This window comes from Rhinatrema bivittatum, chromosome 3, assembly GCF_901001135.1.
Source record: "Rhinatrema bivittatum chromosome 3, aRhiBiv1.1, whole genome shotgun sequence".
Taxonomy (NCBI): Eukaryota; Metazoa; Chordata; class Amphibia; order Gymnophiona; family Rhinatrematidae; genus Rhinatrema; species Rhinatrema bivittatum.
In genome coordinates this window covers 10,161,456-10,184,549 of record NC_042617.1, presented here as the reverse complement: position 1 = coordinate 10,184,549, position 23,094 = coordinate 10,161,456, and the positions used below count along the sequence as shown (strand labels likewise).

Below are 23,094 nucleotides of genomic sequence, written 5' to 3'. Positions count from 1 at the left end.
AGGCCACGAGGGAGAACGGATCCCTGGAGGACTCTACCAGCGGGGGTGTTCCCCCGATTTTGGTGCAGGAACCAAGCACCCAGAGCCAGGGAGCAGGAACCACGCCGCCCCCGAAGCGCACCCGAGCAGGCCGGGGTTCTCTCCGGAGTTTATCCTGCTCATGCATACCGCTTATCTGCAGGGGCTGGAAGCACCTGTGGGACCCCCCCCCCCCTCCTAAGATCCCTCGGATGTTGCCCTCGACGCCGGCCCCCCCCGACCCTCCGGGAGTGGGGGGCCTCCCGCCTTCCTACCCGGGTCCGATCCACGCCCGCGGCAGTGGGGGCGGTGCCAGACCCAGCGGGACATGGACTTGACCTCCCGGACGGGGGACAAGGGGACGGCACACAGGAGGGGGATGATCCGCGTACCCTACGCCTCTTCCAGAGGGAAGAGCTGGACGACCTCATCCCGCAGATCATCCAAGAATTAGATTTGGATCCGCCACCAGACCCGCCTGCCCCAGTAGCTCCCGCTGTCATCACTTCTTCAAGGAAGGGAGATCCTGTCCTGGCGGCACTCCGGCCGAGGGCTCGGGCTTTTCCCATTCATGACTCGTTTTTACAACTTCTCACCAGGGAATGGGACACCCCGGAGGCCTCCCTGAAGAGCAGCCGGGCTATGGAAAAGCTGTACCCGCTCCCCGAAGATTTTCTGGACCTCATCAAGGTCCCAAAGGTGGACTCCGCAGTGTCGGCGGTCACGAAGAGGACGACTATCCCAGTGACGGGAGGTGCGGCGTTGCGGGACACACAAGATCGTAAGTTGGAAGTTTTCCTTAAGCGGGTTTTCGAGGTCTCCGCTCTGGGTATGCGGGCGGTGATGTGCAGTTCGCTTGGCCAGCGGGCTAGTCTCCTTTGGGTGCAACAACTCCTCACGTCTCAGAACCTGCCGTCCGATGAGGCTGCCCAGGCAGATCGGCTAGAAGCCGCAGTGGCGTATGGGGCGGACGCCTCGTACGACCTTTTTCGGGTCCTCACAAGATCCATGGTTTCGGTAGTGGCAGCATGACGACTACTGTGGCTACGCAATTGGGCGTCTGATACGTCCTCTAAGTCCAGTCTGGGCTCTCTTCCCTTCAGGGGCAAGTTCCTCTTCGGGGAGGATTTGGACCAGATCATCAAGTCCCTGGGGGAGAACGCTGTTCATCGGCTGCCGGAGGATAGGTTTCGACCATCCAGAGCGTTTTCTTCTTCTCGGACCAGAGCCAGAGTGCAACGGCGCTACAGACAGACGGGCTCCCGGCCATCCGCCCCCAGGTCTCAGCCCTGGTTGCGCGCCTTCCGCGGGCATCGGCCCGCACGCACTACTCCCGGAACCGGGAACCCCTATACCAAGTCTTCACAATGATGCCAGTCTCGCCCACTCCCCTGTCCCCAGGATTGGGGACCGACTAACGTATTTCTAAGCGGAGTGGGCACGGATCACCTCGGACCAGTGGGTCCTGGATACCATAAAACACAGCTACGCATTGGAATTTGTCCAATGCCCCCCGCAGGGAAGTCCAATGCCCCCCGCAGGGAAGGTTCATCTTTTCCCCCTGTGGCTCGGACCTCAAGAGAGGAGTGGTGCAGCTGACTCTGGACAGACTCCGGGAGATAGGCGCTACTGCGCCCATGCCCTTCGGAGAGGTGGGCTCGGGCCACTATTCCATCTATTTCGTCGTACCAAAGAAGGACGGTTCCTTCCGGCCTATCCTAGTCCTCAAGGAAGTCAACAAATCCCTTCGAGTCGTTCGGTTTCCGCATGGAAACGCTCCGGTCAGTGATTGCGGCGGTGCAATCGGGGGGAGTTCCTCGCCTCCCTGGACTTAACGGAGGCCTACCTGCACATTCCCATCCGCCCGGACCACCACAGTTTCCTTCGTTTCAAAATTCTGGACCAGCATTTTCAGTTCACGGCTCTTGCGTTTGGATTGGCGCCGGCGCTGCACACCTTCACCAAGATCATGGTAGTTGTGGCGGCAGCTCTCCGGAAGGAGGGCATCCTGGTTCATCCTTATCTGGACGATTGGCTCCTCCGGGTGAAGTCATTCGATCATGGATGCTCAGCGGTGACTCGAGTAGTACGGTTTCTACATTCCCTGGGATGGGTAGTGAACTTCTCCAAGAGCTCCCTCATGCCCTCGCAACGCTTGGGTTTTTTTTGGGGGCGACCTTCGACACCCTACTGGGCAAAGTTTTTCTGCGCCAGGACAAAGCTCAATCCTTGCGGGATCACACACGACGGTTCTCTGCGTTACCAGAGCCCACCTCCTGGGACTACCTGCAACTCCTGGGAGTGATGGGGTCCACCATCGACCTTGTACCTTGGGCTTTCGCGCACCTCAGGACCTTACAGTGGGCGCTCTTCTCCCGTTGGAAACCAGTATTGCAGGACTATCAGATGATTCTCCCGCTCCCACAGAATGCCAGGGACAGTCTGGGCTGGTGGTTGGATCCGCCGAACCTGGCCCGTGGCATGTCCCTCGATCTGCCAAATTGGGTGGTGGTGACCACCTATGCCAGTCTAGCAGGCTGGGGTGCAGTCTGCGATCGAAGCGCCACGCAGGGGACGTGGTCCACGGTGGAGGCGAAGTGGTCAATCAACCGTCTGGAAACCAGAGCGGTCTGGCTAGCTCTGCGACATTTCCTCCCGCTTCTTCGGAACCGAGAAGTCAGAATCCTATCGGACAACGCTACCACCGTGGTCTACATCAACCGACAAGGAGGCACGCGCAGCCCGCAGGTCGCGCTCGAGGCGGCGCTGCTGATGCAATGGGCGGAGCGTCATCTCGTCCGGCTAGCGGCCTCGCACGTCGCCGGTGTGGACAACGTCCAGGCGGACTTCCTCAGTCGTCAACTGCTGGACCCGGAGAGTGGTCTCTCTCCGACAAAGCAATGCAACTTCTCGTCCATCGGTGGGGGGGCCCCCCACTTGGATCTGATGGCGTCCGCTCTCAACGCCAAGGCTCCACGCTTCTTCAGTCGCCGGAGAGAGCGCGGAGGGAGTGGATGCCCTGGTCCTCCCGTGGCCACCATATCTTTCTTTTCCACCATGGCCCCTGGTGGGCAGGATGCTCCGCAGAATAGAAAGCCATCAGGGGACCGTGGTTTTCGTCACCCCAGAATGGCCCAGGCGACCCTGGTTTGCGGACCTGCTACAGCTGGTGATCGACAGGCCAATCAGGCTGGGGCACCTCCCCCAGCTCCTACATCAGGGCCCGGTATTTTTCGAGCAGGCAGAATTCTTCTGTCTTGCAGCCTGGCTTTTGAGAGGCGCCGCCTCCGGCGTCGGGGCTACCTGGAGGCGGTAGTATCCACGCTATTGCGGGCACGAAAGACATCGGCCTATGTTCGAGTCTGGAAGGTGTTCGAGCTGTGGTGTACCAGCCAGGCCACGAGACCCGCTAAGGCTTCTGTACCTCAGATCCTTCAGTTTCTACAGGCGGGGGTGGAAAAAGGGCTCACCTATAATTCACTACGGGTTCAGGTGGCCGCCCTTGGTTCGCTGTTGAGCGATGGGGGCTCTCTTCTACAGCATCCTGACATTGCTCGTTTTCTCAAGGGTGTCAAGCATATGCGTCCTCCGTTGCGGGACCCTTGTCCCTCCTGGAGTCTTAACCTTGTGCTTTGCTCCCTGTCGGGACCACCGTTCGAGCCGCTGCGCAGCGCAACGATAAAGGATCTCACTCTCAAGACTGTATTTCTTGTGACCATCTGTTCCGCTCGACGCATCTCGGAGATGCAGGCTCTGTTGTGTAGAGAGCCCTATCTCCGTTTCTCCGACTCTGGAGTTTCGCTTCGCACTGTTCCCTCCTTCCTTCCGAAGGTGGTTTCTGCATTCCATGTGAACCAGACGGTGGAGTTGCTGTCCTTCTCTTCCTCAGAGCCGAAGTCTCTCCGTCTCTTGAATGTCAAGCGCACTCTGCGCCTCTATCTGGAGGCTACAAATGAGTTCCGAACCTCTGACCATCTCTTTGTACTCTGGGCCGGTCCTAAGAAGGGGTCTCAGGCCTCGAAGACTACCATTGCCAGATGGCTGAAGGCCGGCATTGCTGCTTCTTACATTGGGGCGGGTCGGACTCCCCCACCCGGAATCGTAGCGCATTCTACACGTTCTCAGGCGGCTTCCTGGGCGGAGGTTCGCTCGGTATCCTCGCAGGAAATTTGTAGGGCAGCCACCTGGAAATCGTTACACACGTTCTCGAGGCACTATTGTCTGCACCTCGCCTCTTCAGTCTCTGGACACTTTGGCGAGCAGGTTCTCCGAGCAGGCCTCGCAGGACCCCACCCAATTTAGGGAAGCTTGGGTACATCCCACTGTCTGGACTGATCCAGGTACGTACAGGGAAAAGAAAATTATTACTTACCTGCTAATTTTCGTTCCTGTAGTACCATGGATCAGTCCAGACGCCCACCGCGTTTGGGTTCTTGATCCTGCTCAGCTCTGCGCTGCTTCTTGCTCGCAGTGTTCTGTGTCTTCACAGTTGTTTCTTTTCGCTGTTTTTCACAGCTCCCTACAAGTTGGTAGGATGTTTGCAGTTACTTGTTGCAGTTACAATTGTTTTCATTATCTGTTTCCACAAACTTGATCCTTCGGGGGTTTCTACTCGGGCTTTGATATACTCGATACTGAACTCCTGCAGAGGGGGTAGTAGTATATATGGATACGCCCCCTCAAAGCTTGTGCTGACTCCATCTGCTGGATTGGGGACATAACCCACTGTCTGGACTGATCCATGGTACTACAGGAACGAAAATTAGCAGGTAAGTAATAATTTTCTTTTAACACTTTTGCTATTTGCCTGCTAAGAATGTTTACTTGTTCCATTCCACTCATTATTTCATACACCTCTATCATATCTCCCATCCGCCGACTCTTCTCCATGCTGAAGTCCTAACCTCTTCAGCCTTTCCTGATAGGGGAATTGTTCCATTGCCTTTATCATTTTGGTCGCCCTTCTCTGTACCTTTTCTAATTCTGCTATTTCTTGAGATGTGGTGACCAGAACTGTACACAGTAGTCAAGTTGAGGTTGTACCATGGAGCAATACAGAGGCATAATGATATTCTCTGTTTTATTCTCCATTTATTTGCCATTTGCATGCACAATCTCCCAATTTTGCAAGGTCATCTTGCAATTTCTCACAATCCTCTTGTGATTTAACAACTGTCATCTCACTCATTGTTTCCATTGCCAGGTCATTTATAAATATATTAAAAAGCATCGGTGCCAGAACAGATCACTGGGTCATTCCACTATTCACCTTTCTCCATTGGGAAAATTTACCATTTAGCCCTACTCTCTGTTTTCTACCCTTTAACCAGTGCCCAGTCCACATAGGATACTGCTCCATCCCATGATTTTTTAATTTCCTAAGAAGTTTCTCTTGAGGAACTTTGTCAAATGTCTGGTAATCCTGATACACTATATCAACTAGCCCACCTTTATCCACGTTCATTTATGCCCTCAGAAAAATGTAGCATATTAGTGAGGCAAGACTTCCCTTGGCTAAATCCATGTTAGCTTTGTCCCATTAAACTATGCCAATCTATTTGTTCAGCAATTTTGTACTTTGATTCTCAGAGGACAAACAGGATGGTAGTCCTCACACATGGGTGACATCATCAAATGGAGCCCCGACATGGAAAATTTGTCAGAGTTTCTAGAACTTTGATGTGGCACACTGAATATGCCCACTATGACCTATACCATGCTTCCACATGGGCGTCCCTCTCCAGTCTCTCTTTCCGCAGAGCTGCAGCATCGTGGTTGGTGAGCTCTAATCTTGGCTTTTTTGGCCTGTTTTTGGAAAACTATCTTTTCGCATCTTTTGCAAGTTTTTCAACATTCAATGCTGAGTTCCACTTGGTCCATCCCCGATAGCGACCCTAGTCAGGGTTTTCGTTATGTATCGGTAAGTTTTCCTTTTGCGGTCGATTCCCCTCTGGCAGCGGTGCATCGCCACCAGCCGCCATTGATTTCAATTTTGCGTCCCTTTTATTTTGACCCATCATCGCCACATCTGTTTTCTGGTGATGTCCTTGGAACCAGAGGACCATGTCCTTTACAGACTCCCATGAGACGTGTGTCCTCTGCCTGGGGGCATCATATGACATCCGGGGTTGCCGCTTATGCACACAAATGACACCAAAGGGATGTTGTCTTCGGCTTGACAAGATGGAACAGCTCTTCGGATCGAGGAAGACCGAGCCATCGACATTGGTGACATCAGCATTGATGGACCTCAGGGCCACACCGATTGACACCACGCCATTGACATCAACGGTTCCATTGGTGCCCGCCAGCGGATAGGGGCACCAGAGACCGACCACCGTCAAACTCCTCCATGCCAAGGACATCTGGTTCCTTGTCATCGGGGAAAGACTGGGCTGAACATCAAGGGAAGAAACATCTGCACCAGTATCTGTCAATGCAGTCAAGGCTTGGGGGTGCACCAGCACATACTGTGATGCTGCTAAAGCAACTCCACGGTGAAGAATGCCAATTCAACATTGATGCCGGGTGTCCACAATGGCCTCCACCAGTTCTGATGCCAGTCACTGATCTGCCTCACGGGTCTGAAGAGGATCTGGCCATCCCGCCTTCCTCTGTCAGTGTTGGCCTCAGCAACATTCGAGAAGGAGCTGGAGCGGTAAGCCCAGCTGGCGGTGAAACGGGCGATGCAGGGCATTGATCCTGTGGCATGAATGGCACCAGAGCCAGTACCGTCCATCCTGGAACTGCTGCTGGAGAAGCTCAATGCACTCATTTGTGTGTTACTGACCCAGCCGGCATAAATTCCCAGGATGGCATCGGTGCCTATCAGGGCACTGCAGCATCCCCCTACTGATGTGGTAGTCATTGCTGGTTCCTTGAAGGAGGAAGCTCCACCCAGGCTGGCAGAGACGCTGAGGCCTGTAGCCCCTGTCCAGCTCTGCCGGTGCCTGCCACCTCTAGGTGAAGAATGAACTCCTAGAGACCCATCCCCTGTTGCTTACAGTGATGATGACAGTTCCTATGACCCCTGGGGGGATGACAACATGGAATCCTCCTCCGAGGGCTCTGAGGATCTCCCATCAGTCCCTTCTCCTCAGAATAATAAAGGAAGTCTCCACCTGAGGACTTAACCTTCGCAGGGTTTGTGAGAGCGATGGAAGCCATCCCATTTCAGTTGCTGACGGAGGAGGATACCAGGCCCAAAATGCTTGAGATCCTCCAGTTTGTGGAGCCTGGTACTCAATATCCTTAAGGAGTTACTGCTGGGGATATGGGAACTCCCCCCCTCACAGAGCCTCCTGTTAACAAGAAGGCTGCTGGATTCTCATAGGCGTCAGCTTCCTCACTAGTCGGTGATGGTCAAATCTGCTCTCAAGAGAACCAAGCATTCTTGGACCCATTCCTTGGCACCCTCGGGGAAGGACCACAGAGCGATGGCTGCTCTTGGGAGAAAAGTGTTTCAGGGACCCGTGCTCATTGCCTGCATAGCTTTCTATCAGCTCTATATGAGCCAATATTCCACAGGACATCTGGAAGCAGGTGCAGGAGGTGGCCGATTAGCTTCCTCAGCAGCAGCAAGACACCCTCATGTTGCTGGAGCAATAGGGCCTGGGTGTGGAAAACACAAGGTCCAAGCGATCTACAATGTTTTCAAGACGGCATTGAGCATCTCTGCAGCGGGAATCTGCACCCACAGAATGGCATGACTGCGGGCCTTGGATCTCTGACCAGAAGTACAGGAACAACTCGATGACGTGCCGTGTACTAGGGAGAATCTCTTCAGAGAAAGGGTGAGTGATGCGGTGGCCCAGCTCCAGGGCCATCATGAAACACTCCAACAACTCTCCACCAGCACTCCAGATCTGTCCTCCTCCTCTAGAAGGTTGGTTAGATCAGGGTAGAGGAAGTTTTTCTTTTGCCAGTGGATGTACTGTCCTCCGCCCCCTCACTCCCATCAATAGCATCAGGGCTCCCACAGCTGTCCCAGACAGCAGAGAGCCCCAGCCAGTGCCTCAGTCAACTCCAGGGATGGGGTTTTGACTGGATCGTAGGGAGCATAAACCAGTTGCCCGTACCCAGGACGATGGACCCTCCAGTTGGGGGCAGGCTGCAGTTCTTCAGAACCAGTGGCCCAGTATAACCTTGGAAGCGTGAGTTCTTTTCATCGTCTGTCAAGGGTCCCAATTGAACCTATTGGGTGTCCTGCCAAATTGACCTCCGAGCATGTTTTGGGGGCCGGTAGTGCACCAGGAGGTACTGCTAACTGAGCTCTCCTCCCTCTTAACGACCAGAGCAGTCGAGCCTGTCCCACCAGGGCAAATAGGGTTGGGATTTTACTTCAGGTACTTACTGATTCCAAGGAAAACAGGAATCCGTTCCATCCTAGACCTAAGGGCTTTTAACAAATTTCTCAAAAAAGAATAGTTTAAGATGGTTTCATTGGGCACCTTTATCCCCCTTTTGCTTCCTCTTGTTAAAGGATGCATACACTCACAATGAGATCTTTCCCAGTCACAGGAAATATCTCCAATTTATGGTAGAAAAACAGCACTTCCAGTACCGGGTATTGCTGTTTGGATTAGTGTCATCCCCACGAGTCTTCACAAAATGCCTGGCAATGGTGGCGGTGCACCTTCCTAGGCTGGGGGTGCATGTTTTCCTTTATCTCAACAATTGGCTGGTCAACAGCACATCTCAGGCAGGGGCCATCAGGTCCCTGCCTGAGATGACGAAGCTAGGCTTCGTCATCAGCTACCTGAAGTCCCATCTCAGCCCATCTCCTTACTTGGACTATGTAGGAGCCCTGCTAGACATGGCTCAGGCCAAGGCTTTCCTGCCTCATCAAAGGCCATCACTTTGATGACCATTGTGGCAGAGATTCAGCAGAGCCAGCAGGAGTCAGCCTGGCACATGTTGAGGCTGTTTGGTCATATGGCCTTAACCGTCCATGTTGCTCCCTTGGCATGATTACACATGTGCAAAGCCCAATGGGCCATGAGATTACAGTGGTGCCAGACCATGCAGAACCGCCAGGATTGCATCTGAGTCATCCCGTCCCTCCGGGTCTCGTTATCCTGGTGGCAGGTACTTTCAAATCTTGAACAGGGGATCTCTTTTCGAAGTCCTCCTACCAAATTGTCCTAATCATGGATGCGTCTACCCTGCGTCTACCCTGTGCTGGGGAGCTCATGTTGATGGGCTAAGCACCCTGGTCTCTTATCTGCTCAGGAAAGCTTTTGCAAATCAACTTCCTGGAGCTTCGGACGATCAGGTACACACTATGGGCTTTCAGAGATTGACTGTCCGGTTTCGCAAGGACAAGGGGATTATGTTCCTCATAGCCCCTTATTGTCTGAGACTGGTCTGATTTCCACTCCTATGGGAGTTGTCCATTGGGAGACCAATCAGTCTTGGGACTTCCCCAGATTTCATCATGCAAGATTGAGGCAGGTTGTGGCATCCCAATCTCCATACCCTGTCTCTCACAGCCTGGATATTGAGAGGTTAATTCTGCAACCTCTCGATCTCCTAGAAGATGTGTTTTGGGTCCTTGTGGCTTCTAGAAAGCCTCCCACTAGAAAGTCCTATGGACTGCAGTGGAAAATGTTTTCCATGTGGCGTGAGCAGAAGGCCCTAGATCCTTTCTCCTGCCCCACACAAAAACTGCTTGGTTATCCTCTACACCTATCAGAAGCTGGCTTAAAAACCAACATCATCTCAGTGCAACTGGCGCATACCACCATGGTGTAGATGGTATGCCCATCTCTGTATAGCCTATAGTTGTACAATTCATGCAGGGCCTGCTTCAATTGAAGCCTCCCCTAATGCATTCCGCTCTGTCTTGGGACCTCAACGTGGAGTTAGCTCAACTGATGAAAGCTCCTTTTGAGCGCTGCGTACCTGTGATCTGAAGTACCTAACCTGGAAGGTCATATTTTTGGTGGCAGTCACCTCAGCACACAGGATCAGTGAGCTCCAGGCCTTAGTGACTTATCCACCTTACACTAAGTTTTATCATGACTGGGTGGTTTTGCATATGCACCCTAAATTCCTGCCTAAGGTGGTGACAGGCTTCCATCTTAACCAGTCCATCGTCCTTTCAACATTCTTTCCCAGGCCTCATTCGCACCAAGGTGAATGAGCATTGCACAGTTTGAACTGCAAGCGAGCTTTAGCCTTATGTCTGAAGCAGGCAGAAGCCCATAGACAGTCCACCCAACTTTTTATTTCTTTTGATAGGAAATGGAATAGGTTGGGCATTGCCATTGCCAAACAGACACTATCCAATTGGCTAGCCGATTGCATCTCCTTCTGTTATGCCCAGGTGGATCTGCATCTTGGGGGTCATGTCAGGGCTTATTTTGTCAGAGCCATGGTAGCGTTGGTGGCCCACTTGTGCGCAGTTCCTGTGGAGATTTGCAAGGCTGCGGCATGGAGTTTTCTCTACTCATTTACATCCCACTATTACTTGGATAGGGATGGCCAATCTGTCCTTTGGAATCTGTTTGAGGTGTAGAGCCCAATTCTCTCCCACCTAGGACCCATTGTTTGGGTTCAGGCTGTCACCTCCTCTTGTTACCAACAGCACCATTGTTGTGCCCATTGGCACCTGGGTGGGTGTCTGTTGGGCCTCTTTTAGGTTAGGGAGCAGCTTGTAGTTAGGGAATCACCCATGTGTGAGGACTACCATCCTCCTTGTCCTCAGAGAAAGCAAAGTTGCTTACCCATAACACGTATTCTCAAATGACAGCAAAATGTTAGTCTTCACGAAACCTGCACATCACCCCGCAGAGTTGGGTTTCTCCTATGTTTTCATTTATATATAATTCTATGACATAAGACTGGAGAAGGGACCCCGTGAGGACGCATGCTCAGTGTTTCAAGTCAAAGTTCTAGAAACTTTTGACATAAGTTTACCGTGTCGGCTCTCCATCTGATGATGTCACCCATGTGTGAGGACTTACATCCTGCTGTCCTCAGAGAGCACCTCCTACAGCTAAGCAACTCTGCTTAATTTCTACTATTTTGCCTGGCACAGACGTCAGACTCCCTGCTCTGTAGTTTTCCTGTATCATCCCTTGATCCCATTTTAAAAATTGGCGTTACATTGGCAACTCTCTAGTCTTTAGGTACCAAAGACTATTTTAATTGTAGTTTACAAATTACTAATAGCAGGTCCATAAATTCATTATTCAGTTCTTTCAGCTCTCTGGAGTGTATACCATCTGGTCCAGGTAATTTGTTACTCTTTAATTTGCCCTATTATATCTTCCAAATACACTGAAATTTGTTTAATTCTGCTAAATCGTTACCTTTGGATATTTCTGGTGTGGGATGCACTCTACCAGTCTCTCAACAGAGCTTGTGCCCTGGGATGGGATGTGCTCTATCCATGTCTTAACAGAATTCACCCTGTTTTTATTCTTTGTATCTATGGACTTAGTATTTCCAATCTATTAGAAAAGCAGCACTATGGTTTCATGGAGATGATGGCTTAGCCTGTCATGGACAGCATGAAGGGATCCTGTAACTTTACCCACTTTCCCCAAATAAATATGCATGCTTGTTGCTACAAGTCTTGTTGCCTGAAAAAAATAACACAAGAACCATTTACTTCCAATAATTATTATCAAGGACAAACTGTTCCATTTAATTAAGGAATGTCCATACTATTAGCCGTGCTGTATAGTATATCTGCTCCTGTAAATGAGTGCTTGTGACATGGATCCTGCTTTACAGTATATCTGCTTTATTTGAAAGAGGCGTGCTTGTGACGTATACACCATCACTGCTGCTTTCCTTTTTCTCAGGATAGATCGGAGGCAAGATTAATCCTTCTGACAGCTTCCTGCTCACCATACTGCCCTGTGTCTCTTGCGCACACTCAACCTGTCAGGACACACACAATTCCACATGAGAACTCATTCTGCAATACAAATGTTAGTTATACCCAGTAAATTACAAGTCTCTTATCCTGTCATACTAGTCCAGACGAGTGGGTTATGCCTCCCTGCCAGCAGGTGAAGACAGAGAGCTACAGGTTTTCCATGACATCATTCACAGTACATGAGCTGTGGTAGTTCTAAACCTTGTCAGTGCAAACATAGCTGGATTGGTGCAATATTTGCAGGATTCCCAGTTGACTGTCCGTTTGGAGCCCAAGGGTTGAGGAAGTAGACTCTGGTAGCCTTATGGTTCCTGAGACCATAAGGCGCTTCACTTCTTCTTGGGGCTGTAGCCTTTTAATTTTATTTTCCTCCCCAACCCACCCTCACTGCCTCAGCCTTCTCTAATATTCAGGTCGATACTGTAACGTGCGGTTGAAGATTTCCCGTCTGTAACGTGCTGGGAGCGCACAATTCGGACGCGTAAGGCGATCCAGCGATACAGTCTCCAGTTTCACGCGTCCTTAGCGCTTCTTAAAACAGACGCATAACCCTTTCCGCACGCAGCATGTATATGATATGTAAATGAACGAATTAGCTGTATAATGAAGGAATTAGCTATTCCCCTCCAATACTGTGACGCGCGCTCAGATTATCTCCTTAGTAACCCGCTATTTTGCCGCGGCCTTAATGTGCTAGTTTACCGCCTCCCCCTAGTAGGAGTTAGGACTGAGTCTTGTAACAAATCACTACTAAGGCCATCGATACCACTTAAGATACTCAAACACAATAAAAAAAAAAGCGATACAGAGATGATCGAGAAACTGTAATGCTGTGGGACACATAAAAACCTGTTACAGAGTACGTGTGCCTGCCACGCTCGAACCCAGAAGGTATTTAACAATAAGAGTCCATACTCCAATGAGAACTCCACTTGAATCTCTCAAAAAGGTTTTTGCATAATTTTATCCATATAAAATATATTTGCAGCTTAAAGTGTAAAAAAACAAAAAAATGTATAAATACCTGTCACTTTCCGAATCCCCCAGGCGTGCGGTCATCCAGGCAGCGGCGGGAGCCGGAGGGCGCGCGTGGGTCCAGGCGGCCGGCGGCGGGAGCCGGGGGGGCGGGTGGGCGCGCGTTGGTTTCAGGCGGGCGGCGGCGGGAGCCGGGGGGCGCGTGTTCGATCTAGGCCGTGGGCGCCTGTTCATCCAGGCGGTGGCAGCGGGAGCCGGGGGCGGGTGGGCGCGCGTTGGTTTCAGGCGGGCGGCGGCGGGAGCCGGGGGGCGGGTGGGCGCGTGTTCGATCTAGGCCGCGGGCGGGTGGGTGCCTGTTCATCCAGGCGGCGGCGGGAGCCGGGGGTGGGTGGGCGCACGTTGGTTCCGGGCGGCGGCGGGAGCCAGCGGGCGGGTGGGCACGTGGTCGATCCAGGCCGCGGGCCGGGTCGCACAGGCGCGCATTCAACCAGGCAGAGGGAGCCGGTGGCGAAAGCGGCCTCGGGCAGCCCCCACCGGCAGTGAATGAATGCGCGCCTGTGCGACCCGTGCGATTTCGGCGTTCAAGGCAGTCACATACCGTGACGTCGGGCGTCGTGACGTCACGCCTTGAGCGCCGAATCGCACGGGTCGCACAGGCGCGCATTCATTCACTGCCGGTGGGGGCTGCCCGAGGCCGCTTTCGTCGCCGGCTCCCTCCGCCTGGATGAATGTGCGACCCGGCCCGCGGCCTGGGATCGAACATGCGCCCACCCACCGCCGGCTCCTGCCGCCGCCGCCCGAAACCAATGTGAGCCCACCCGCCCCCCGGCTCCCGCCGCCACCGCCGCCTGGATGAACAGGCGCCCACCCGCCCGCGGCCTAGATCGAACACGCGCCCACCCGCGTGCTAGGGGTATTTCTTTGTGGATGATGGGGCATAGATCGTTGGCTATGGTCGTTGTAAGATTGTTCCAGGAGTGTAGTGCAGTGTCTGGGTTGGTGAGATCGATGTTATTAGTTATTTTGTCGAAAGCTAGGGTAAGCTCTTCCGTACTACAGTGTTTACGGAAGGAGATGGTTTTACGGTGTTTTTGTGTGGTAGGTGTGGGGAATTTGGTTGTAAGGCTTGCATTAATGAGGAAATGGTTGGACCACGGTACTGGGGTGACTACAGGGGGGGTAGCAATAGTTAGTTTAGAATTCACAAAGATTAGGTCGAGAGTGTGGCCCGCTTTGTGTGTGGGTTCGGTGATAATTTGATTGAAACCCTGGGCTTTGAGGGTGTCCAGTAGAATTTCGCAGGCGGGGGTGGCAGGGTGGGCATCTACATGGAGATTGAAGTCTCCTAGTATAATGGTAGGGAGGTCTGTTTTGATGTTGACTGTAAAATATTCTGTGATGGGTGAGGGATCTTGTTCGATTAGGCCTGGGGGGGCGTAGACGAGGCAGATCTGCAGGGATTTGGATGTAAATAGCGCAATTTCTAGTTTGGGCGGGGGTTGAGTGGTTTGGAGTTTGAGGCTAAGGCTTTTTTTGGCTGCCAAGAGTAAACCCCCACCTCTCTTTTTAGGTCTTGGGATGGAGAGGAGGTCATATGACTTTGTTGGGAGCTGATTTAGGAAAATCTGGTCAGTGTTTTTTAACCAGGATTCGGTGATGGCACATAGGTCGGGATTGTTGTCTGTGAGCAGATCATTTAGTATAGGTCCTTTTTGCATATTCCCATCAGAAGAGAGCATGAGAGAAATCTTTGGTTTATTATTTATTTCTTTAAATAATTTCTAGTTTGTCTACAATGGAAAATGCTAAGCAGATTACAAGCATAGTAAAAACAGATATATATTTAAAAAAAAACAAAGTTATGACATTATTCTCTTAAAAATATTCTTATAAATTACATATTCAAATTTAACTCTCTGATTCTGTGGTGAGGGTAATCATTTTCAGTTCAGACTGGCCACTGCACAGCAAACTATCTTCAAGGTCATGGTGGTAGTGGTGGCATTTTTGTATGGAGAGCTTAAACTAGTACACCCTTATCTGGACGACTGGCTTATCAAAGTCAAATCAGAACAAGAGAATAGTCCAAGTTTTGCAATCCCACTCAAGCCTTGGATTATCTGGGGGTGAGATTTGACACTCCCTTGAGGAAAGTGTTCTTAGTAAAGAAAAGAATCTGCAAGATACACCTCCAATTGAGAAGACTATTAAAAACATAAATTGCTATACTAGGTCAGACCAAGGGTCCACAAAGCCCAGCATCCTGTTCCAACAGTGGCCAAACCTGGCAAGTACCCAAACATTAAGAAGATCCCATGCTCCTGATGCTAGTAATCACTATTCACCAACCAACCTCTTTCCCTTTGTGAAAATATTCTCCAACATCCACTGTTCAAGGGAAACCCTTGGGCAGGCAGATCCGTACCCACAAGGAGAAATAAGGGCGGCAGCCTAGATAAGTACATGATACAAGAAAAAATTGATGGTTGGGTCGGGTAAGCAGCCAGGGAGAAGTGAAACAATATATATAAAAAAGGATAAAAATAGTAATAAAAAACAGATACGAAGAGTTTATAATAAAGAGTAAAATACAGGGCTATTAAGAGGGGCAACTACACAGTGGTTGTCCTTGAAATATAGCCACCGCACAAAACCACTGAGCAAGGGTTTCCCTTGAACAGTGGATGTTGGAGAAAACTGATGCCAGTAGTAGCAGGGGCTATTCCCTAAGGGGCGGATTTTCAGAGCCCTGCTCGCGTAAATCCGCCCAAAACCGGGCGGATTTACGCGAGCAGGGCCGTGCGCGCCGGGAAGCCTATTTTACATAGGCCTCCCGGCGCACGCAGAGCCCCGGGACTCGCATAAGTCCCGGGGTTCTCCGAGGGGGGCGTGTCGGGGGCGGGCCCGGTCGTCGCGGCGTTTCGGGGGCGTGTCGGCAGCATTTTGGGGGCGGGTACGGGGGCGTGGCTACGGCCCGGGGCGGTCCGGGGGCGTGGCCACGCCCTCCGTACCCGCCCCCAGGTCGCAGCCCGGCGCGCAGGAGGCCCGCTGGCGCGCGGGGATTTACGCCGACAAAGGTAAGGGGGGGGTTTAGACAGGGCCGGGCGGGTGGGTTAGGTAGGGGAAGGGAGGGGAAGGTGAGGGGAGGGCAAAGGAAAGTTCCCTCCGAGGCCGCTCCGATTTCGGAGCGGCCTTGGAGGGAACGGGGGTAGGCTGCGCGGCTTGGCGCGCGCCGGCTATACGTAATTGATAGCCTTGCGCGCGCCGATCCAGGATTTTAGCAGATACGCGCGGCTCCGCGCGTATCTACTAAAATCCAGCGTACTTTTGTTTGCGCCTGGAGCGCAAACAAAAGTAGGCTATTCGCGTGCCTTTTAAAATCCGCCCCTAAGTCTACTTGATTAATAGCAGTTAATTGACTTCTCCAAGAACCTATCCAAACCTTTTTTAAACCTAACTGCACTAACCACATCCTCTGGCAACAAATGCCAGAGCTTAATTGAGCACTGAGTGAAAAATAATTTTCTCCAATTAGTTTTAAATGTGCTACTTGCTAACTTCATGGAGTGCCCTCTAGTCCTTCTATTATCTGAAAGTGTAAATAACTGATTCACATTTACCCGTTCTAGACCTCTCAGGATTTTAAAGACCTCTATCATATCCCCCCTCAGCCATCTCTTCTCCAAGCTGAACAGTCCTAACCTCGCCTTTCCTCATAGGGGAGCTGTTCCATCCCCTTTATCATTTTGGTCACTCAATTCTTGGCAAGTTTCCCTCAGGTTGAGACTATGTTCGGATCCTGGAGTCCACAGCGGCAACCCTAGAATTGGTGCCCTGGATGACAGCACACATGTGACCTCTTCAGAACTCCCGTCTATTGAGGTGGTCCCTAGTGTCTTAGAATTTTGAGGTGTGCTTATTCATTCCATAGCTGGTCAGGAAGAGTCTGCAGTGGTGGCTCAACAAGAACAACCTGATGAAAGGGGATGAATCTGGAGTTCCCAAAATGGTTAGTTGTGACAATGGATGCCAGACTAAGAGGCTGAGGGGGGGGGGTTTCACTGTCACAACCAGGTAGTGCAAGTCCTATGATCAAAACAAGGAGCAGGTTAGTCCAACAGGTTGGAAATTGGAGACATTTGCCTAGATGTTCTGGTCTTTCTCCCATTGATTCAAGGCACTGCAGTTGATCTTATCCAACAATGTGATAACAATCGGGCCAATTCAGCATGGTGTGCTAGGCCGAGCACACTTTTAGCCCCGGTTTGGCCACGCATTTTCGACGCGCTATTTTTACCCCTTATACATTAAGGGGTAATAGCATATCGAAAATGCGTGGCCAACCCCTCCCCCCCCCCTCGAAACTAATAGCGCCTGCAACATGCAAATGCATGTTGATGGGCCTATTAGTTATTCCCGCGCAATACAGAAAGTAAAATGTGCTGCGAAGCCGCACATTTTACTCTCAGAAATTAATGCCTGCCCAAAGGCAGAAGTTAATTTCAGCCGGCACAGGGAAAGTGCACAGAAAAGCAGAAAAAACTGCTTTTCTGTACACCCTCAGTCTTAATATCATAGCGATATTAAGTCGGAGGCCCAAAAATAAAAAAAAAATAAATTAAAAAAATTTTTTTTTAATCTGCCTGCGGGTTGGAAGAAGGACCTCAGTTTAGCTAGAATCCGTTTTCCGAACCCATGGCTGTCAGCGGGTTCGAGAACCAACGCCGGTAAAATTGAGCGTCGGCTGTCAAACCCGCTGACAGCCACCGCTTCTGTCAATAAGAAGGCGCTAGGGACGTGCTAGTGTCCCTAGCGCCTCCTTTTTACCGCAGGCCCTCATTTAAATACTCGATTGCACGCCCAGGAGAGTGGCCTGGGCGCGCGTCGGGAGAGCAGGCGCTCGCCTCGGAGCGCCGGCTCTCACGAGGTTTTTACTGTATGAAATGTGAACAGACAAGGGGGCACCAAAAGTGTCTTGGTCACATGAGAGACATCTGTCTTGATGGAATGAGCAGAAAGGATCTTGGCACCATTGTCCGCAACTCACATAGCCTAAAAGAACAATGTTCAAGCAGACTTAGCTGGTATTTGTTGGACCCAGGGCAATGGGAATTGAGCAAGATGGCTTTCCAGTTAGTGATCAACAGATAGGGAGTTCCACAAGTGGATCTCATGACAACAAGACAGAATTCCAAATTGGGGATATTTTTCATCTATGAGACTAGATGCTCTGGTTCAGCCATGGCCAGAAAGCTTCCTCCTCTTGTTTTTCCTCTGTGGCCATTCATAGGAAGAATGATAAGAGGAATAGAGGATCCAGAATAATTCATCCTTGGTTCTAATGATAGTCTTGAATTGGGCAAGGAGACCATGGTACATTGCTTTGATGCAGGTCAGAGTAAAGAAACCTTTACAGCTGCTGATGGACAAGAGCCTGTTATGATAGGGTCTGATCTTCATAAGAACATGCCATACTGGGTCAGACCAAGGGTCCATCAAGCCCAGCATCCTGTTTCCAGCAGTGACCAATCCAGGTTATAAGAACCTGGCAAGGACCCAAAAACTAAGCCTGTCCCATGCTACTGATGCAATTAAGAGCAGTGGTTATTTTCTAAGTCAACTTGATTAATAGCAGTTAATTGACTTCTCCAAGAACTTATCCAATCCTTTTTTAAATCCAGCTACACTAACTGCACTAACCACATCCCCTGGCAACAAATTCCAGAGTTTAATTGTGCACTGAGTGAAAAAAAACTTTCTCCGATTAGCCTTAAATGTGCTACTCGCTAACTTCATGGAGTGCCCCCTAGTCCTTCTATTATCCAAAAGTGTAAATAACTGATTCACATCTACTCGTTCAAAACCTCTCATGATCTTAAAGACCTCTATCATATCCCCCCTCAGCCATCTCTTCTCCAAGCTGAACAGCCCTAAACTCTTTAGTCTTTCCTCATAGGGGAGCTGTTCCATCCTCTTTATCATTTTGGTTGCCCTTCTCTGGAAGACCCAGCTCAATTCTTTATGGTTTGGCCATTGGAAAGGCTCGCTTACAAGAGATGTCCATCGAACCCTCTGGTGATTGCTACTATGTTGAGGGCTAGGAAGCAGTCCCACGTCTTTAGCATATGTATGGATCTGGATGATGATTGGTGTCCTCTCCTTTCAGGGCATCTATTCCACTTAGTTTTATTTTAAAATGGCATAGAAAAAGGGCTGTTTTAGTTCTCTGAAGGTTCCGATGGCAGCTTTGTTATAGGGGAAGAATTCAAGATTCTTCATTAGCAGTACATCCAGATGTGGTTTGCTGTGTGAAGGCTGTCAATAATCTCATATCTCAGTTTTGTCCAGTGGTCCCTTTTTGGGATCTGGACCTGGTGTTAAGGGTTCTAACGAGCTCCATTTGAGTCTATCAGACAGACAGCTCTCAAGATTTGTCCTTTCAGACTATATTTCTCATGGCAATCTTAAGTGAGATACATCTCGGAATTACAGGCCCTGTCTTGCAGGGATCCATACTGATTTTAGAGGGAAAAGTAGTGATCCATCCCGTGCCCTTACTTAAGGTGGTTTTAGGCTTTCACCTTAACCAGTCAATATCCTTACCAGTGTTTATATTGAAATGAAATAAGGGTGAGAATACATACATTGAACGTAAATAAAACCATTTTAAAATACCTTAAAGTGACCAATTCCTTTCAGAAGTCAGGCCCACTGTGTGTCCTGTTTAGTGGGCCTTGAAAGGAAACACAGCTTCTAAGTTCATAAGAGTCGAATGCTTTAAGGAAGCTATTGGCGCAGTATATATTGGCCAGGGACTACCAGTTCCAGAGTGGCTGACAGTGCATTCAACAAGAGCACAGGCAACTTCCTGAGCTGAACCTAGGACGGTATCTCCAGAGGATATTTGCAATGCAGCAACTTGGTGGTCCTTGCATTCCTTTACTAAGGCCTACTGCTTGGACATCTGGACCAGAAATGACACTGCCTTCAGGACAGGGTCTTGAAAGCAGCCTGGACCTTCTCCCATGCAGTAGGAGGGTAGATTGGATATCTCCTACTTGTCTGGACAGGTATGGGCAGAATCATAAGGAAGGAGAAATGTATCTTTATCTGATCATTTCCTTTCCTTGATTCCTGCCATCAGTCCAGAACCCACCCAGAACAATTTAGGTTGGCAAAAATACAGAAACTATGCAGTGATTTATTGGGAGAACAGAAGAAACATAGAAACATAGAAATGACGGCAGAAGAAGACCAAACGGCCCATCCAGTCTGCCCAGCAAGCTTTCGTACTTTTTTTCTCTCATACTTATTTATTTATTTATTTATTTATTTAGGGTTTTTATATACCGACTTTCTTGATATATATATATCAAATCAAGTCGGTTTCCAAATAACACAACTATCGCCGGGGGGCGTTACATTAAACAATAAACATAATATTGAACAGAGTAACCTTAAACAATAAGTAAGGTCGTTACATTAAACCATAAACATAGTATTGAACAGAGAACGTGTAGGGTTACTTTGAACAATCAATAAGGTCCTGATGTTCTTGAGGGTATTAGGTTGGTGGTGGACTTTAAATTGCGCTATTTTGTTCTTTGACCTGTGTCGAAGTGTTCCTGCGATTCTGGAAAGGCTTGCCGGAAGAGCCATGTTTTAAGCCATGTTTTACTTATCTGTTTCTCTTGGCTCTTAGGTTCTATTTCCCTTCCACCCCCACCATTAATGTAGAGAGCAGTGGTGGGGGTGGAAGCAAGACTTATTTATTTATTTTATTTTATTTTATTTATTTATTATTAACTTTTATTTACCGACATTCGTGAAGCACATCATGCCGGTTTACAAAGAACTCAGGTGGGAGATACAGTGAAACAATATAACAATATAATATAACATTATAACAAAGTGAACAAATAAAACAGTACAAAAATGAAACCATGGGAGCCGAATTGAGAGGGGGAAAGGGGGGGAGAGGAGGGGGAGGGTAGGGCGGGGGGAGGGAGGGCAAGGGGTAGGAGGGGAAGGAGAAAGCATAGTTAGAAGGAGGTAAGGGGAGAATACAAAAGAGTAGGGGGAGACTATGTACAGGAGAACTGTATAGGTGTCATTTAACTACGTAGAATTACGGAGGCGTCGAAAGTTGAAGAAGGTGGAAGAAAAACTGGGAAATAGTTACTTCAGAGGGTATAAACAGGTGGGGGGTGGAGGGGGGGGGAAATTAGGGAAGGGTGGCGGCCGGGTGACGCGGAAACAAAAGGGTGACAGGGGGCAGGGAGGAGAAAGGGATAAGACAGGCGAGAGGAGGGTGAGAGGGATGGCCGGGCCGAGCGGAAACTGAAAGGGGGGGAGCTGGGGGGAGATATTACGTTTGGTTTGCGTCAGGGTTTGCGTTGGGGTTTGCGTCAGGGTAGGCCTGTCGGAAAAGCCATGTCTTGACTTCTTTCTTGAAGTTGTGAAAGGATGTCTCTTGGCGTAGGAGGGTGGGGAGGGAGTTCCAGAGGGCAGGGCCAGCGACGGAGAAGGCTCCCCCTCTGGTGTGAGCTGAATGAGCTGTTTTGAGGGATGGGGTGTGGAGGGTGCCTGTATGGGTAGTTCTTGTGGGGCGATCGGAGGAGCGGTAATGAGGCATTTCATCGAGCCAGGTGTGATTGTGTTTATGTAGGGAGTTGTTGTTAGTCTCTTTCCTTCCCAAAGAGAAGATGGCTAAGAAAGAAGCCAGCCCTGGGAGTAGCTCCTATTTCTAAAAAGTAAATTATGAAAGCTGTTACTTGTTTGCTGTTCTGATGATTTTCAGTTGATTCGTTTTACCACAGATATACTGCACCAGCTCACGTACTGTGATTGATGTCACAGAAAACTTGTAGTTCTCTGTCTTTGCCTGCTGGCATGGACTGGTATGGCAGGATTCAAGGAAGTCATCTCACCCACAACCACAGTTACCATCTTGTCACAGAACCCAAGGAGTATTGCAAACATAGAAAGCTGGTGCATTTTCATTTTGGCTGTTGCCATGTGTCTGCGTGGCTTTCTTGTTTATCCATGTGTTTGAGTGGTCACTCTCAGGACAGAGATTGAACCATGGCCAGAGGACTATTTTCTGGTCAGTAACAGAGCCCAGCTCAGTGAATTACACAGAACCCCAGCTATGGCTCTTCTCAAGCACAGTGTCAACCCCACTCTCTTTAGAAAGAAGAGACTCGCTCCTTTGTCCAGTAAGTGGATCATGTTCCTTTCTTTACACTTATTTTCCCCAAGGTATATTAAATTAAGCTGTTGCCTCCTCCTTTTCCTCCAGCCTTTAAGGCATTGGCCTGTATGTCCAAAGTTAATGATATCATAATTGACCTTGAGGAGAGGAGAGCATTGAAAATTGGGTGAAAGGAAAGAGAAGGCTGTAAGGTAACATCAGAGAACCTGCCTACGGGAAGACCACAAATAGGACTCCATTCAACACAGAAGCATTTTAGTCTGATCCTCTCCCAGGCAGAGGTGAGACCATTCTCTACCCTTGATTTTAGAGGAAATCGCTGGGGTTTGCACTCTGACCTTCAGTGTTATCCCGCCGCTGATGGAGAAGCTGTAGGTGATCCTGGGTTGTGCAAATCTCTCATCTCCTGGAGGTGCTTTTATGGAGGGAAGATGAAAGAGTCTGGGGGGATCTCTTGCCTGGATAAAATGTGCAAGTCTCCTTTTTAGCAGCCGTTGGACCCTCATCACTGAGAGAGGAGAGAAAGCAGAGAGCTCTTATCCTCTGCAAACTGTACTCAATTCAGAAAGCAGCCTTAAATGCCCTTTCTTACAGCGCTCTGCTTTTTCTAACATGCTTTGCTACATCTGTTTCTTACCCCTGCCTGGTGCCCTGTCCTTCAGTTCATGCACGCCTGTTCACACCATGGTCTGAGATGGTGCTGAGATGCATAGCACCAGGAACTCTTTCAGTGCTCTGACTGTGACACTGAGAGCTTAGATATGTGGTAGTGGGAGCAGGTTCAGCGTTTGTGACACTGATCCTGAGAGCTGAGGTTCATGGCATCAGGAACTGTTTGCTTTGTGCCTATGAGCCTGAGAGTTGAGAGATATGCCACCAGTAATCGTTCAGTGTGATTCTGAGAGCTGAGATGTTTGATATCAGGAAACTTAAGTACTCTGTAACCCTATGAGCTGAGATATGTGGCACTAGGAATTCTTTCAGTGTTTTGTGCTCC

General features: G+C 49.9%; 1 protein-coding gene across 2 annotated transcripts in view; it reads right to left on the bottom strand.

Moving 5' to 3' along the window:
* Positions 1 to 11,631: 11,631 nt before the first annotated feature.
* The window catches only part of LOC115086687, a 137,603-nt gene continuing 126,140 nt past the window's right edge, over positions 11,632 to 23,094 (bottom strand). For both annotated transcript variants that reach the window (XM_029592886.1, XM_029592884.1), the window contains exons 18-19: positions 22,436 to 22,605; positions 11,632 to 11,910 (exon numbers count right to left, since the gene is read on the bottom strand). In XM_029592886.1, coding sequence (XP_029448746.1) covers positions 11,755 to 11,910; positions 22,436 to 22,605 — 326 coding nt within the window. In that variant the 3' untranslated portion in view covers positions 11,632 to 11,754. The remainder of the gene's footprint in view (positions 11,911 to 22,435; positions 22,606 to 23,094) is intronic.